General features: G+C 46.6%; 1 protein-coding gene across 1 annotated transcript in view; it reads left to right on the top strand.

The window, feature by feature from the left end:
- LOC104465820 (dystrobrevin beta) overlaps nucleotides 1-11632 on the top strand; it is a 46491-nt gene extending 34859 nt beyond the window's left edge. Inside the window, exons 7-8 of the mRNA XM_010079021.1 lie at nucleotides 1599-1765; nucleotides 11504-11632. Of these exons, the coding sequence (XP_010077323.1) occupies nucleotides 1599-1765; nucleotides 11504-11632 (296 nt within the window). The remainder of the gene's footprint in view (nucleotides 1-1598; nucleotides 1766-11503) is intronic.
- Nucleotides 11633-14696: the final 3064 nt, after the last annotated feature.

Raw genomic sequence — 14696 nt, forward strand, 5'->3', positions numbered from 1 at the left:
TGAATTGTTTCCTCCTGCAGCTTACCTGCTGATTCTCATGAGTTTAATGAAAGCGCTGCATTGAAGTCGTGTTCTCTCTCCTCTGCTTCCTAAAATTCACAAAATTTTTCTGTTGACATGTTAAGGTCACTTGCCATCTTCTTTTTCAACCAGCTCTTTTCTGCTGTTTGGTACAAATCTAGAAGCCTGTCTTTTCATTGCTTTCCCTAACTACCTTTTCTATTAAAAAAATGTCCCCAGTTCCTCTGCAGCCCGCTCCCACTGGGTGTTTGGATATTGGGGTAGCCTGCCACCGTCAGTCCTTGGCTGTATCCCGTGTGCTGCAGTGATGCATCATCCACCTCAGTGTCGTGGCTTCGTTCTCCATTCTGTTCTGACCAGGTCAACGCTCCAGTTGTAATTTTTATCCTAGATCAATACTTCAGCCTCTTTCCAATCCGTTCCTCTGCAGCCCGCTCCCACTGGGTGTTTGGATATTGGGGTAGCCTGCCACCGTCAGTCCTTGGCTGTATCCCGTGTGCTGCAGTGATGCATCATCCACCTCAGTGTCGTGGCTTCGTTCTCCATTCTGTTCTGACCAGGTCAACGCTCCAGTTGTAATTTTTATCCTAGATCAATACTTCAGCCTCTTTCCAATCCCTTCTCTTACACCTTTCAGTCGTTGATAATAGACGTGTGTAGGAATTTCAGCTGCTGCCAGGGAGCCGCTCAGTTTCCCCGTGCTTTCTCCCCGGCACAGTTGTTTATACCCGTCTGGAGTTGCTTGTGCTCTAGACCCATGGCAACTGTTTGCTCCTGTAATTCACCTTCATCTTTCCATCCTCTTTCCCGTGCCTTCCCATTTACGATGCATTTCCCACAGTAAGATATCTCCTTCACCTCTTTCTCACTTTCCTTTTTGTTTGTCCTGAAGACTTCTCTCTTAAATGGAGCAAGTCTGTGATTATTCATTGGTAGAAGAACAGGGAAGGACTTTTTTTTTTTAAGCTTGCTTCTGATGGTGACTCTGCATGTCATACCTCCTTTAATTTTCCAGCTCTTGAGGTGTTAAGATCTAGAGGTACATTGGGGATTTCTTCAGTTTAAGAGGTACAGGAGGCAGCTCACAGTTGGGAAGATGAGGGAAGTTCCTCGGTGAGAGGTGACTCTGGGCAGAAGCCCGTCATGGTGCTCGGAATTTGCCTCTTCTGGGAAGAGCTCTCAGCTGACTCTGGGGCAGAGCTCCCTGGGCAGAAACGAGCTGTTGAATCTGGCCTTTCTGCTTTCCCTTCTCCCTCGAATGTGTTCTCAGTGTTGGACTTTCATGGAGATTTCTGGGTCTGAGAGTGTCTGGGGAGGGAGAAATTAGAGGGAGAAATATTGAACTTGTCAGATGGAACTGGAGTGTTATCATCAACTTAAATTTATGGTTAATCTTACCGAAATCGCCTGCTCTGCCCTCAAAATCCACGACCTGCCCAGAATAACAAGTTGGTTCAGAACCTGAGGGCGGTGGTTTGGAAGCTCCAATGGAGTTTGATGGTTGAGGTTTTCCTAAAGTTTGCTTATTAATTTTATTCTTTCCCCCCCCCCCCCCCTTTTTCCCCGTCTCCACCAAGTCTTCCATCCTGTGGAGTGTTCGTATTGCCGGTGCGAGAGCATGATGGGGTTCCGGTACCGATGCCAGCAGTGCCACAACTACCAGCTCTGCCAGAACTGCTTCTGGCGTGGCCATGCCAGCGGCACTCACAGCAACCAGCATCAGATGAAGGAGCACTCCTCCTGGGTAACTCGCCTTTGCTTCTCGTGCTGAAACAACCGTGCTGTGCTAATTTCTTCTGAAAGTTAAAACTTTTCTCGTAGAACTGCACAGTAGGACTTGTAAAGGTTTTTAAATAGCAGAAGTGTATAACTAGGTAAACTGTTCTGGTTTTGTTACGAGTGATGTTGATTTGTTGATGGTTGTGATTGTGTCTGGTGCTGTTTAAAGCCTTAACACGTGTTTTCTTCCCCTCTTCCCATCAGTCCTGGTTTTCTTATATTTTCCTCTCTTCTAGCTTAGAAGGGCTTAAAGGTTGCAATACCTTTCCTCCCCAGAAGGGTAAATGAGTCAGCATGAAAGCTGAGCTTGGAAAGGAACTTTATCCTAGTGGCATCTTTAAAGATAGTATTTGATATTGTCATTGTCCTGAGAATTGTAAATATATACATTGAAAGCTCTTAACTAAAAAATCTTGACTGAATGTTATTTCTCGCATAGTTTTGTTAGAGGACTATGTGATAATCACATCTCAAGAAATAATAGAGAACTTTAGATGTAAAAGCCTATTTTATGGCAAAAAGATTAAGCCCAACCTTTTACTTATTCAGAGAGAAATTCAGATGATGATTGGGTTATAATTAGTAATTATCTTCACGAGGAAGAGTCATTACAGTGTTACTGTTTAATTTAGAAAAGGGAGACTCAATGCCATTCGGTAGTTAGAAGGTGAAGACAGGACAATCTGGTGATAAATATTGTCCCTTGTTTAAACTATCATCTCCTGAAGTGTATAAATCCAGTCTGGATTTTTTCATACAAAGACGTCTCTAGAGAGTAACTCCAGCTCTAACGTGGAGATGTCCTTCTGAAGTCTCTACCTGTGTTTGCAGCGAGCCGGGTGGATGGTCTGTGCCCGGTCCTGGCACTGGGATTGTGAGTCTGTCGTCCCGCCTGGTTTCAGTTGAGACTTTTGAGGCATTTGAGCCATAGCGAATACCTTGATTTTAAGGCACAATGTGGATGGAGGAGTGGGAAGTTATGTGCATGGAGGATATTCGGACTATCGCTCTTGGGGTGAAGGAAACGGTGCCGGTCGCTGCATGATCCGAGCTGCAGGACTGCCGGAACATCCCTGGCTCGAGCGTGGACCCAGCGGCTCCTAGGGTGAGGTCTGGGAGTTGGCGCAGGTGAGGAGCCGTGCCTGTCGACACCCTGCTGGGGAGATGAGGAATTCCCGTTATCTGCCGTCAGGAGCAGGTGGTGGCTCTGGGACCGTTCCCTTCCGGACTCTTCACGGAGAAGAAGAGGGAATTGCACATACAGAAGCAACACTAAACAGGGCACAGAACTGGAGGTAGAAGATTACTGGAAACAGCAGAAGATACTGGGAAACAGGTTTTACAGAACAAAAGGAAAGAATGAATGAAAGAGAATAATGATGGTTGGGAACCTTGAAAGAGACGAGAGTTTAATGTCTTCTCTAATGAAAACGCTGGTAGATAGAAACCATTGGCCCAGAAGTCCATAGAAGGAATTTTAGCAGCAGCAAATTTGGTGCCTTGAACCAAAACAAGATGTAACTCAGGCAAGTAAGAAACTGGAGCAGCAGGTGAAGTGGAAGGACCGCTTTGAGAAGGTGTGTGTGTAGGAGGATGGTGCAGCGCAGCTGTGGAGCTCTGCCCGGACAGGAGCCAGGCGAATGAAAGGCGTGAGGAGGGGAGGAGATATTTACATTTCTTGTTCAGCATAGTCAGAATGCAGATCAAGGAAAGATGGAATCAAGAGGCTAAAGGTTGGCTAAAGGTGAAGCAAAGACAAAAGATGGAAATCAGGAGAAAAGTGGAGAAATTAGAGGGACTTCAGTAAACACTAAGGCAATCCTAAGGAGCATTTATGCTCCTGTAGTCTAAAGTAGTATTTCTGGCTCTAGCTCTAGAAGCCTGTTTCTGAGCCTTTTTAAACGCTTGCTGGGTTTTTAACCAACCAAGTGTTTTAAATGGACTAAAAAAATTCATCTAGATATAAAATACTGCTACAGGCTGGGCTGGCTCCTATAAGCTGAGCATGGAAGAGGGATCTCTTAAGAGAGAGGTCTCTTATGTATTTTTTATTTTATTTTTATTTATTTTATTTTTTAACTTTTGCAAGTCTTGAGTGTTAATTTTATGAAAATTTAAAATTAGTCTTACTTTTGAAAAACATAGCTTGGTTTGGGATTTGGACTGTATTACTGCTGAGTAAAGGACAGCTGAGGAAATCCGTCAGCTGGTGAGGCCGGGGAACCTCAAGTGTCATCTTCACGTTGGTCTTCAGAGGGACCCTTCTGCCTTCATCAGCTGGGCGACTGGTGCTGCTGGTGCAGGGCAACGGGTCCCGCTGTCCACTTCTGCGGATTAGCTGGTACTCCAATACAACGAAAAAATGAATTTTATTTTTCCTGAGTTTGCAGTCCAGCCAGGTCTAGTTCAGGCTTGTCTGGTGTATTTTCAGAGTTTTGGAGCCCTAAGACCCAGAGTAAGCTTCGGTAATAAGTATTTTCATAAGGTTCTTTCTCCTGAAGTTCTGAAGTGCCTTTGATAATTTTTTAATACTATAAATCACACAGTATTGTGATAAAAAAAAAAGATATAATGCTATAGTGATTTATATATATATGCGTGTGTGTTAGTTCAGGTAGAAACCTTTTTCTGAAAGAGAGGTTTTGCTGCATGAGCACACTGCTTGCTGGGGCCTGTTTCTGAGGGGAAAAACCAAACAACTTCAAAGACTTTGCAAATTTTCCCTTCTGGGCTATTTCAATTTTGTTTTTATTAAATGGCTTTAAACAGTAATTAATTTAGTTATGTACACACAGCAGAACCGAAAATTATTCGTTTTGAAAGCGTATAGATTAGTCATTGTTCGTTCTGTTTGTTTATTTTTTTTCTCTAGGCTGCTAAACTTAAACAGTCTCTGTCATCTATAAATTTCAGGTAAAATGTTGAAAGAGCCAAGATCCCCTAAAGGCTTATCCCCCAGGGTGGAAGTTTTGATGGCTTATTATGGACTGCAGTTGGGCTGGAGCGCTCTTCCTGCTATAAATAATGGAATGTTTGTTATTTATAACCCCCCGGAACACGGTGCCTTTGCAGCGTGGATCATCAAGCCAGACAAACGTTTCGTTGTTTCTATAGCGATAATATCTGTGGCTTCCTTTGGGAAGTCATTACGCCGGGTACTAATCAAATCTGGAAGAAAAGACAGACCCTCTTATCTGCCCAGTTAAAGGCTGGCAATACTGTAAGTCACTGCTAATAGGATTCTGCTCTCAAAATGACATCTCTTATATTCCTGCTTCATTTCGTTTCCCGTTTAGTCTGCCTTAAAGTTATTAAGAATTTTCGAACATGTTTTTATCCAGTCCCCAGAAAGAAGGCGAAGGGGAACGCAGCATTAACGAGTGTGCTCTGCATCCCCGGCACGCCGCGGGCTCCTGCCAACCCATGGGCTCCTGGCTGCAGATGGGTGGAAAACCCTCCGGCTCCACCTCGGCGCGTTCCAGGGACGGGTGGTGGCCTGGACATCGGGGTGACCCGCCACCCCTCTGCGCTGGGCTGGGGGCCGGCGCCGTGCTTCAGCTTCCCCACGGGCGTTACACCCGCTTCCCTTCCCACGTCGTCTTCTTTCTGCTTCCTCCGCTTGGCTGCTCGGCACAATTCCTCTCCTGGGAGGAGAGGGAAAGTTCTCTGTGCACTGGGCTTTGAAAATTATTTCTTTTTTTACCCATTTTGGGTATAGAAGGAGGGTGGATGTGCTGCCTTCCTGCCTGTTTGCACCCTGTGTGCTTTACCGTTGTGATATTACAAGTGACAGCAGTAAAATGGGGCAGATGCTGGGGGAATGGAAGAGAGAGAACCAGATAACTTTAAAACCTTAATTTTCAAACAAGTGTTCTTGACAACCAAATTCCAAATTCAATTTTTATTGCGTACAAATTTCTGAGCCCATTGCAACGCTTGCTGACTAGAGCCTTTGGGTAGAGGTGGATGTGGTTTTGTCAGTAGACACCATATAGGTAACTAGAAGGTAGAAAGACAATATTTGGTGATGTAGTTTGTAGTTTCCAGTTTTTTAATTCCATGATGGAAGTATGTTTTTATTTTAACAGGTAGGAAGGCAGGTGGGCAGAGGCGGGGGCTGTAAACCCTTCTGAGGGGAGAAGGAGCTGCCACTACACCGTATAGATGCAATAGGTTTTCAGATACACGGAGCAACATCACAGCTGCATTTCACTGCTAATTTCTCACCTCTTTTGCACCATATAACACAGGTTTTCAGTGTTATCTGTCAAAGACACACCAGTTTTCCCAGCAGGAAGCGCTCAGTGCGTGTGCATTTGATGCCCATACCCCAGCCGCGTGCGTTTGGACGGATCCAGGCGACTCCCAGGGCAGCGCTGGTCCGGCTGCCGGCGCAACGCGGGTTTGCCTGCGCTCGGTGAAGAACGTGCAGAACCAGCACTTGCCGTGCTTTGGTGGGAGGTGCCTTTGCAGTGTTTCCTCATCTCTCAGGACAGCAAGCCGAAGCCCTGCTGTGGGAGAACGGGCGCAGAGCAGCGCTTCCAGCTGCCAGCAGCGGCCACGTCTCGCTGGCGGGCAGAGCCGGAGCCCGCGCAGGGCAGCGCTGTGCTGGCATCTGCCTCCTGGGTCCCTGGGGAAAATCAGTTGAACTGTTGTTCCTTGTACTTAAAATGACTTTATAGAATTTATTTATTTTATTTATTATTTATAGAATAGTTGCACACTTACGCAGGCATCACTATGTAGGTTTTATTTTGTTCATGCTTTATTTATAGCTAAGTGGGGTAGGAACCTGCTTGTTTATTAAATGAAAATCCAGGATCCAGGACAGTCCTTGGCTGATGCATTGGTGATACATTCACTGGAATAACCAGACCCCCCAAGTCTGGTTTGCATTTGATTCTGGGGGTGAGGGCCACAGGGAGAGCGATTCAAGGGTTAATAGGAAAGGGGTTTTAACGATATACAGGCGATATATCAAACCACCTGAGAGCGACAGTGCAGGGCAGGGGCTCCTTCAGCTTTCTCTGTTACAAAAGAGAGCAAACATTCCAGCCTCTCAGAAGCATTTATTTTACTTTTTTTTTTTTCTTTTTTTTTTTTGAGCTTTCTCTGGAGCCTGGAGAAGCCAGATGTGCTGGCTGGTAGGCAGACACTGCTTTGGGTCGTGAACGCTGTGTTTGCTGCTGGTGCTGAGCTGCGATGGCAGCGCTGAGGAATGCAGCTTAGCGCCGCAGGAGCTGCAGCAGTGTGCGTCCCAGCCAGTGCCGGCCCTGCAGAAAAAAGGCTTTTGTAGCATTGCCCTGATCTGGCCAGACCTCCGTGTCCTGTGCAGCTGAAAAATTTATTAAAGTGTGTCATCTAGAAAGTGGAGAAACAGTTCCAGATAGTTCGTGCAGAATTCGGTAGCTGCCTCTGAGCTTCAGGGGTGCTTTTTGGGAAATCCCAAAATGTAAATGCCCAAAAGGAAGGAGATCCACCGGGATCCACGGTAACTGCAAAGGAGCTTCATTGATTCCTTAAACACTTATGGGGGCAAACATTTCTCAGAAATTTAATTATTCTGTGCGTGATGAGAAAGAAACAGAAACTGTTTGTTTTTATTACTTCTTGATAGACTTGCAAAAAGGTAAGAGTCCTCCGCCGATAGGTCTGGGTATGTAAAAGGCTGAGAGATTTTTTTCTGAAGAAGGAATCTCAGAAGGGCTGTAAAATTTAAAAAGGTTTGTTGTGCTGGAAAGCTGGAGCTCTGCAAGAGGAAGCTCCTGCATTCAGAACTGCACCGCACTCCCGAGCCAAACCAGTACCTGCCTCTCATGAGCCTTTGGGAATAATGCAGGAAACACCTCTCATCAGTGGGGTGGCAGTGGGGTGGTCGGTAACAGGGGAAAGAAGGTTGCTGTATGACTTAACATTTTGGAGAAAAATGAAAAACATGATTTCCTGGGTGCAGGACGGCTGCTGAAACGCTGTGTCGGGGTAAAGAGCGCGTGTTCAATGGAGGTGCCTGCCTCTTTTTGGACCATCAGCCACACCTGCCATCAGGCTGATCTGCCACCGCCGCGCAAATCCTGCTGCGTCGCGCACCGTGCCCGTTTAGGAAGCAGAACAAGATGGACTGAAAGCCTGCTCGCCGTCCCCGGAGAGCCTGCTGGGCTGGGCAGAGCGGGGAGCTGCCGGCTGGTCGCCTCTGCAGCAGGAGGAATGTCGAGGGGTCGCAAGCCTCTGAGAATAAAGGCACAGCGGCCTGTGTTCCCATCGAGATCTGAAGAGAAACAAGTCCATGAACTGAATTCTAGGATGTGTGAAACATTTTTCAAAGTCTGAAATTCTTTATTTCAGAATAAAATAAAGAGTTGAAATTTATCGAAGTCCAGTTGTGACGGGAGTTACAAAGACTTCATCAAACACAGTTTGTCCCCAGCTGTTTAAAAGTACAGATTGAAATCGAGAGGGAACAAGAAGAAGGGCTGGGGAGGAAGAAGGTGGTAAAAATACAGCGGTGCTGGTGACGGGCAGGGGGCTGGCGGTACCGGGCGCTGGGGAAGGGACTGTGTTATTTGTGCGTCTGCACTGGTGGCGGTGGGTGAGAGATGATGTTACTCTGGAGCTTTCCATTTGGGTTTTTTTTTCTGCTTTTTTGAAGGGGAGAGTATCCTGTCTTTGCAAAGGTGCTTACAGATGACATCAAACGGGGTGGGGGGGGGAGGTCAAGATCCATGACGATGAGAGAGAGGTGGTTTTTGTTGGGAGTCTCTGAAGTAGAACTCAGCTGGCTGAAAGGAAAGCCAGCTGTTTCTCGGGGAGACGGGATCCCCAGGAGAGGTGCGCGTGCCCGTGGAGCAGCGGGCTCGTTCCTCCTGCTGCGCTCCTTTCGCAGCATTGGCACAAAGTTGGGATCCATGGAAATTATCTTTCCCCTGTAATCTTCAGACAGTGAAGCTGCAGCAGTGGCTCGATCGTGCAGCCTTCGAGGCAGGGCTGCGTTGGTTTGACAAAGTAAACGGTGGGGTAGCACAATGGGGTGTGGTGTTTGTTACCACCATGGAAATAAAAAACCCTTTAAAACGGCTTCAAAATACTGCAGAGAGGAGGTCACGGCAAAGGCATGCTGGGAATGGACAGGCTGTGCAGGAACCGAAGGGTGGAGAGAGTGAAGTGGGAAATACTCTGAAAGGAGCCGTGGTGGGGAGCAAATTGAGAGAGAAACAGACGTGGAAATTCTCAACCTGCGGAATTAATTCAGGAAAACTAGAATTTTACTTTTAATATCATGATGCTTGTGTGTATCATTTAAATTTTATTGTGGATGTGGTAGGAATTAATATGAAGATTGGATTGTGGTTTTCGTAGGATTTCAGAACAATTAAAGGCTGATGGTCTGTAGAACCTTTCAGAGCAACAGGGCCGTGCACTTCAGCACTGTTCTCAAGGACCATCCGCTGATGGCGATCTACCAGGTTTTCTCAACACATTAAAAAAAAAAAAAAAAAAAAAAAAAAGAAGGAGGAAACCCATTAGCTTGCCACCAGTCAGTCTTTTGAGCAGTTGCTGTTTGGTGACTCAGGAAGCTGGAGTGCTTCTGCACGTGCGGTGGAACAGAGCTCCCTATGGGAGACGCGCCCGAAGCAGTTCATTATCTTGCCATCCTTCCTACCGAGCCCTTCTTGGGCAGAGGAGATGAGGATCTTACACCCACCAGCAGGTTTTTGCCGTGGCTCTTTGCACAGCCAAGGGTGCTGGGTTGGGAGGATCCCCGCCCGTTCAGCCGGCACCGGGAGGGCGTTGGGTGGTGGCTCTCCATGGCCATGGCGCGTCCTGCTGCTCCGTGGGCTGGGTCTGTGGGCTGAGGAAGAAAAATTCCAGAATCTGGAAGGAATTAGGCTGCAATATATTGAATAGTTGGTTTAATTAGTGGAACAGGATGGTTTTAACATGGTGCCCAGGCCAGGGTACGGGCTGTAAAGCGGCGTTAGGTGCTGATGGAGGCGTGTCATCTTGCGTCTTCTCTGCCGTGTACTCCAGGGAAGAACATGGCCATGAGTAATTCTTTTTTTTTTTTTTTTTTCCCCAAGACTACATTCATCAGGAATTCAGAGGCAGCCTCCATTCATGGTTTTTAGAGTTCTGTTAGCCCTGACTTTGAGCTGTAAGGTAATTGAGGGAGGATAATAAACCTTCCGTTAAGAGCCAGTGGTCCCGGTGTGTTCTCACAGGCGTCCCGCTCATCTTTCCTTGCTCAGTCAAAAGGACATTGTCTTTTTCCCTTCTTTTCCAACTGATGTCAGTATTTTCCTTTGTACTTAAAGCGCATCCCAATGTACCGCAAACAGTAAATTCCCAGAGGGAACGGCTTCCTCGTCTCCACGCCGCACAGCCTTTATTGCCTGGGTTATGTTGCTGAACCCAAGAGGTCCAGGGTGAAGATTCCCACTGGTTTACTAATCACTAATTGTTTATTTCATTGTCAGTAAATAGTAGTAATTGTTAATAATTGCTCGTTACTAATTTATGTTAACTGTAACTGTGTGTAACTCTTGTCCTGGGTAACCTTGCCTGGTATTTAAATCAGTGTTAATCTGAATTTTAATTTGAATGTGCCGTGAGAATTGGTCCTAATTCTGCTTTGGAATGTCTTACAGGAGTAGTGAAAAAATGAAGTAGGAGTAATTAGCCTCTAGGTTACACATCCACGGACTGTTAGTGAGTTAGGTCAGAAAAACAGAGCGGGCAGGTTCTTCTGAGCTCTCATAAAAGCGTTATCTGGCCTCCCACATCGCTGGCATGAGTTCAGTGGGTATAATAACACTTAAAGACTTAATTCTGTGAGTCAGCGCTGGGCTTAGACCGCGTTTGAAGCGTGTGACTCAGGCCAGCCGTCCGTTCCTGGGTGTTTGGCAGCACTCGTCACCAGCCGTGCGCTCTTCCCTAAATGATCCCAGACAGTTGCTCCTGCGAGGTTAGTTACCACGGCCCGTGCATTTGGGAAAGAAAACAAACTGGTCTTTCGTATCGAATCCTGGAGTGGTGTGGGTGGGAAGGGACCTTAAAGCCCACCCAGTGCCACCCCCTGCCATGGGCAGGGACCCCCCCCACCAGCCCAGGTTGCCCAAAGCCTCATCCAACCTACATCTGTCTGAACACTCTGCTTCACCTTGGCTTTGCCCATAATGAATAAAAACATTTGGAAGTTGTCTTTCAAAAGCAATTGCCTTTGGAAAGGAGAGAGGGAGGGGGCACAGCACTGATCACTATCGATGGAAACGAAAGCAGTGCCGGCAGCCGAGGAGTCTGTGTGCAGGTTATGTACCTGCTCCAGGTCCTTGTCCCCCTGCCCTCCCCTCAAAGCACAATGCCTGCGTTCGGAAACCCATGGGAGCGCGTCTGATAAATCATCCCTGAGCTGGGTGTGATGGCCCCTTGATTGAATCCCCGTTAGGAACACCAGGCAATTGGTTTATTTCCTGATCTTACTTTTGTTAAACTGCTTTTGGTTTTCAATATTGTAGCACCAAAAAAAAAAAAAAAAACCCTCAACAAAACTTGTTCACCTGGGTGATTTCTCTGGTATGGCATAATGTAAATGGATATTTCTGAATATTCCAGTACTGCGCATTTTTTTACACTCCCCTGTTACCCGATTGCACGTACTACCCTCTCTTCAGAGTACTCATCTCACATTTGTCGTTCTTTTCCCAAACAGAAATCACCTGCAAAGAAGCTGAGCCATGCAATCAGTAAATCGCTTGGTTGCGTACCGAGTAGAGAACCACCTCGTCCTGTCTTTCCTGAGCAGCCAGAAAAGCCCCTCGACCTTGCACACATCGTGTGAGTACCTGTTTTATTCTGTTTACCCCCAATCAGTGGCACACAGCCAGGTGTTGGCAGCTGCACCAGCCTTTGCAATGGGCGAGCACAACGAGCCCTTAGGTTTGAATTCTGGAGTTGCAATGCTGTAAATGTTGTGTTTCTCTGAAAAATTATTTGAAACATGCTGTTTTGTTAAAAATATCTTGTTATCAAGACACGGGTTACAGAATATGTTTGTGTGTGGTTAGACTGGAGCCTGACTGCGCGTTCTCCCGGCATCTCTGGGCATTTTGGAGTATTTATCAGTCTGACCTTGTGCACATCAGCATACTGGGTCAGACTCTATTTTCTATTGTAGATTAAAATAATACAAGCAAAACAATGCTAAACACCTTTACTTGCCAGTTAATATTGCCTAATGTTAGCAGTAGTGGGGTTTGCTGCTGCCTGGAAGCGTTGCCTTTACATTATTTGTCTCCCGGCGGGTTTTGCTGGGTTTCTCTGCTCAGTGGCATTATCGTTACCCTTTCCATTTACCGGATGGAACGATTTTGATGAAATGTTGTTGTACTGGCGTTGGTTTGAACAGACTTGAAATCAGCCTGCTTCCCCAATTTGCCAGTTTTCCAATCAAAAGTAAAACCTGGGACAAAAAAAAAGAAAACCATAAAAATGATGTTACTGTAGACGTATCCTAAACTATGCCGCCAAATAGATCAGTTTTCGCATCCTACAGAGTCTTGAGCAAGTCTCAGTCTCTTCATATATCTAAGTTTAAGCGCGTGCCATAGAGAGGACAAAGGGATGGGATTTACGTAAAGTGGATGACGCGTTTGTACCAGCATTGAGTATTTGTAGCTCTGATGGTAAGTGGAGTTGGTGCTCTTCTGGTTTTGACATTCTCATTGGTATCAGGTTCTTCTTGAGCTGTTTGTCCCAATTCCTGAACGGAGAGCCGAAGTACTGCCGTGTGGGTGTCTGATAACCCCTGACCGCTGAGCATGGGGCGGTGCTTTGCCAACTTCTGCTTCGCTGCGTGGTTGTTTGTTCCAGTTCTTGCGTTACTGAGTATTTACCGACTTTTGCAATAGCTTGCTTTAGTCTTGTGCAGTGAGGGGAGTTGATCTGATTTAATGGAATATGGTTGGTTTGGTTTTTCTTTGCAAAATTGCACACATTTCTAAAAAAAAAAAAAAAACGACCCAAAACAAAAAAAGGTCTGTTTTGCTCCTGTTCAATTCCGAGCTGATGTCTGTGTTCTCCTAAATGAACGGCTTGTCAGACCCCTGAGGACAAGGTTGCTCATTGTCCACAGAATGAGCTCTGTGCCTGGGCTGGGTTGTGTTGTGGAGCTTGCCTCAGATTTAAATCTGGGTTTTCTGTTGTAAGGGTGCTGCTCAGCCTCGTAGAAAACAATTTGGTGTTTGCAGTCTTACCAGATCATGAAGCCGTTCACATTTTTCTTTTTAGATTTTTCTCTGTGCTGCTTCCGTGTCGAAACGCAATAATGTTGGCAAGAGAAAATTGGTAGTTTACGATGTAGTTCCTCTGGAAAAAATAAAGGAATGTGTGATTGCAAGGGCACAGCGTATGAACTCATCCCGGCGACGCTGTCGTGGTGCCTGCGAGCAGGAGGCTGCAGAGGCTGAGCCCACGTCTACACACCAGAGTCTGTCTTCTGACGGATAACCAAGTTTCATGAATTACCTCTTGCTTTGGCTGGGACTTGTTAATTTAATGGATCCAACAAGTTTCAGTCCCCAGCTGGGCAAGGAAGGGGAAAGGCACAAGCGGGTGCCTTGCTGTGGGGGTTGTGTTTCTGCTGCGTGACCCATGGAAGGTGCCCCCCAGCCTGGCTTCTGCTTCCCATCGGTCACAGACCCCCCTCAGCTCACGGGTGCAGCATCACCTCGTTCCTCAGCCCAGTGGGCTGGGAGGTGGGCAGGAGGGTGCTGGGGGCAGGCTGGGGACCCTGGCAGGAGCACGTGGCCCTGGGGACACGCGGGTGGGGGACGGCTCGACACCTTCTGCAGGGGCTGGGACCGCTGCCCAGCCACCCTCGGCAGCAGCCAGGCAGCGCGGAGTCATCCCCTCTGTGCTGCCAGCTTTAAAAAAAAAAAAAAGTGTGCCCTGAGAAGCCGAAGTGTTGGGAAATACTGCGTGATTCTGCAAGGACGACTGCGGGAACGACAGATAATGGTCTGGTGTAAAAATAATGTAAGTAGGTGATTTATATCAAACACTGCATCACATGAAAATCAGATGAACGTAGGACAAAAAAGACCTGCTGGGGTTTTTATATAAGTGATGTAAGGCCTTTGGGGTGTTCTATGTAAGTGATACCACTGGAATTTTAAAAAATACATTATAAAAAAAAGCCTCACCAAAAGAAAAACAAACACACACACACAAAAAAAACCCCCAAACCACCACGGTTTTAAGTGTGAAAAGGGACCTAGCCAGCGGAGATCCTTCAGTAGAGCTCAGCTTATACAGAGGAATTGCTCAGGGCCACGGTGAGTCATTATTTAGGTGTCAGCGATCATGACTTGATTACATTTCTTTCATGGAAATGAGGTGCACGTCAGCATCTAACAAATGCTCTATAAGAGACTTTCATAAAGCTGGAATCAACTGCAGCTGAGTAAATAAAAATATTAATAACGAGGAACCGTTTAAGAATACTTGGCCAAGCGTGCCCGGGATAACAAGGCTTGGAGGGGAAGCCAACCCAGCTGTGCTCATCGAGGGAGGGAGAGAAGACAAAAACTGGTAGCAAGGAATGTAAACTAATGGTTTTGAAGTTATTAGAGAACAATTTTCAGGATGTGGTTTGGCGCGGGGGCAGCAGTTGTGCAACGTGCTGATGGTGAGATGCTTCCCTCCCAGAGATAATCCGAAGGGATGTTGGGTTGCACCTTCTGGGCTTTCAGTCCAAGCTGCTTTTCAAAAGAATTCCAGAATTTGGACGCTTGCTGCTGGTTGTTGCTATGTCTCAGGGCGTTGGAAAGTTCCCAGAGCGCTGGGTGATGATTCCTCTGATCTCATTTCTTCTTTCAAGGTGGAGGGGGGGGAGTGAAGTCAAA

This window comes from Pterocles gutturalis, unplaced genomic scaffold (genome assembly GCF_000699245.1).
Source record: "Pterocles gutturalis isolate BGI_N339 unplaced genomic scaffold, ASM69924v1 scaffold5601, whole genome shotgun sequence".
Lineage (NCBI taxonomy): Eukaryota > Metazoa > Chordata > Aves > Pterocliformes > Pteroclidae > Pterocles > Pterocles gutturalis.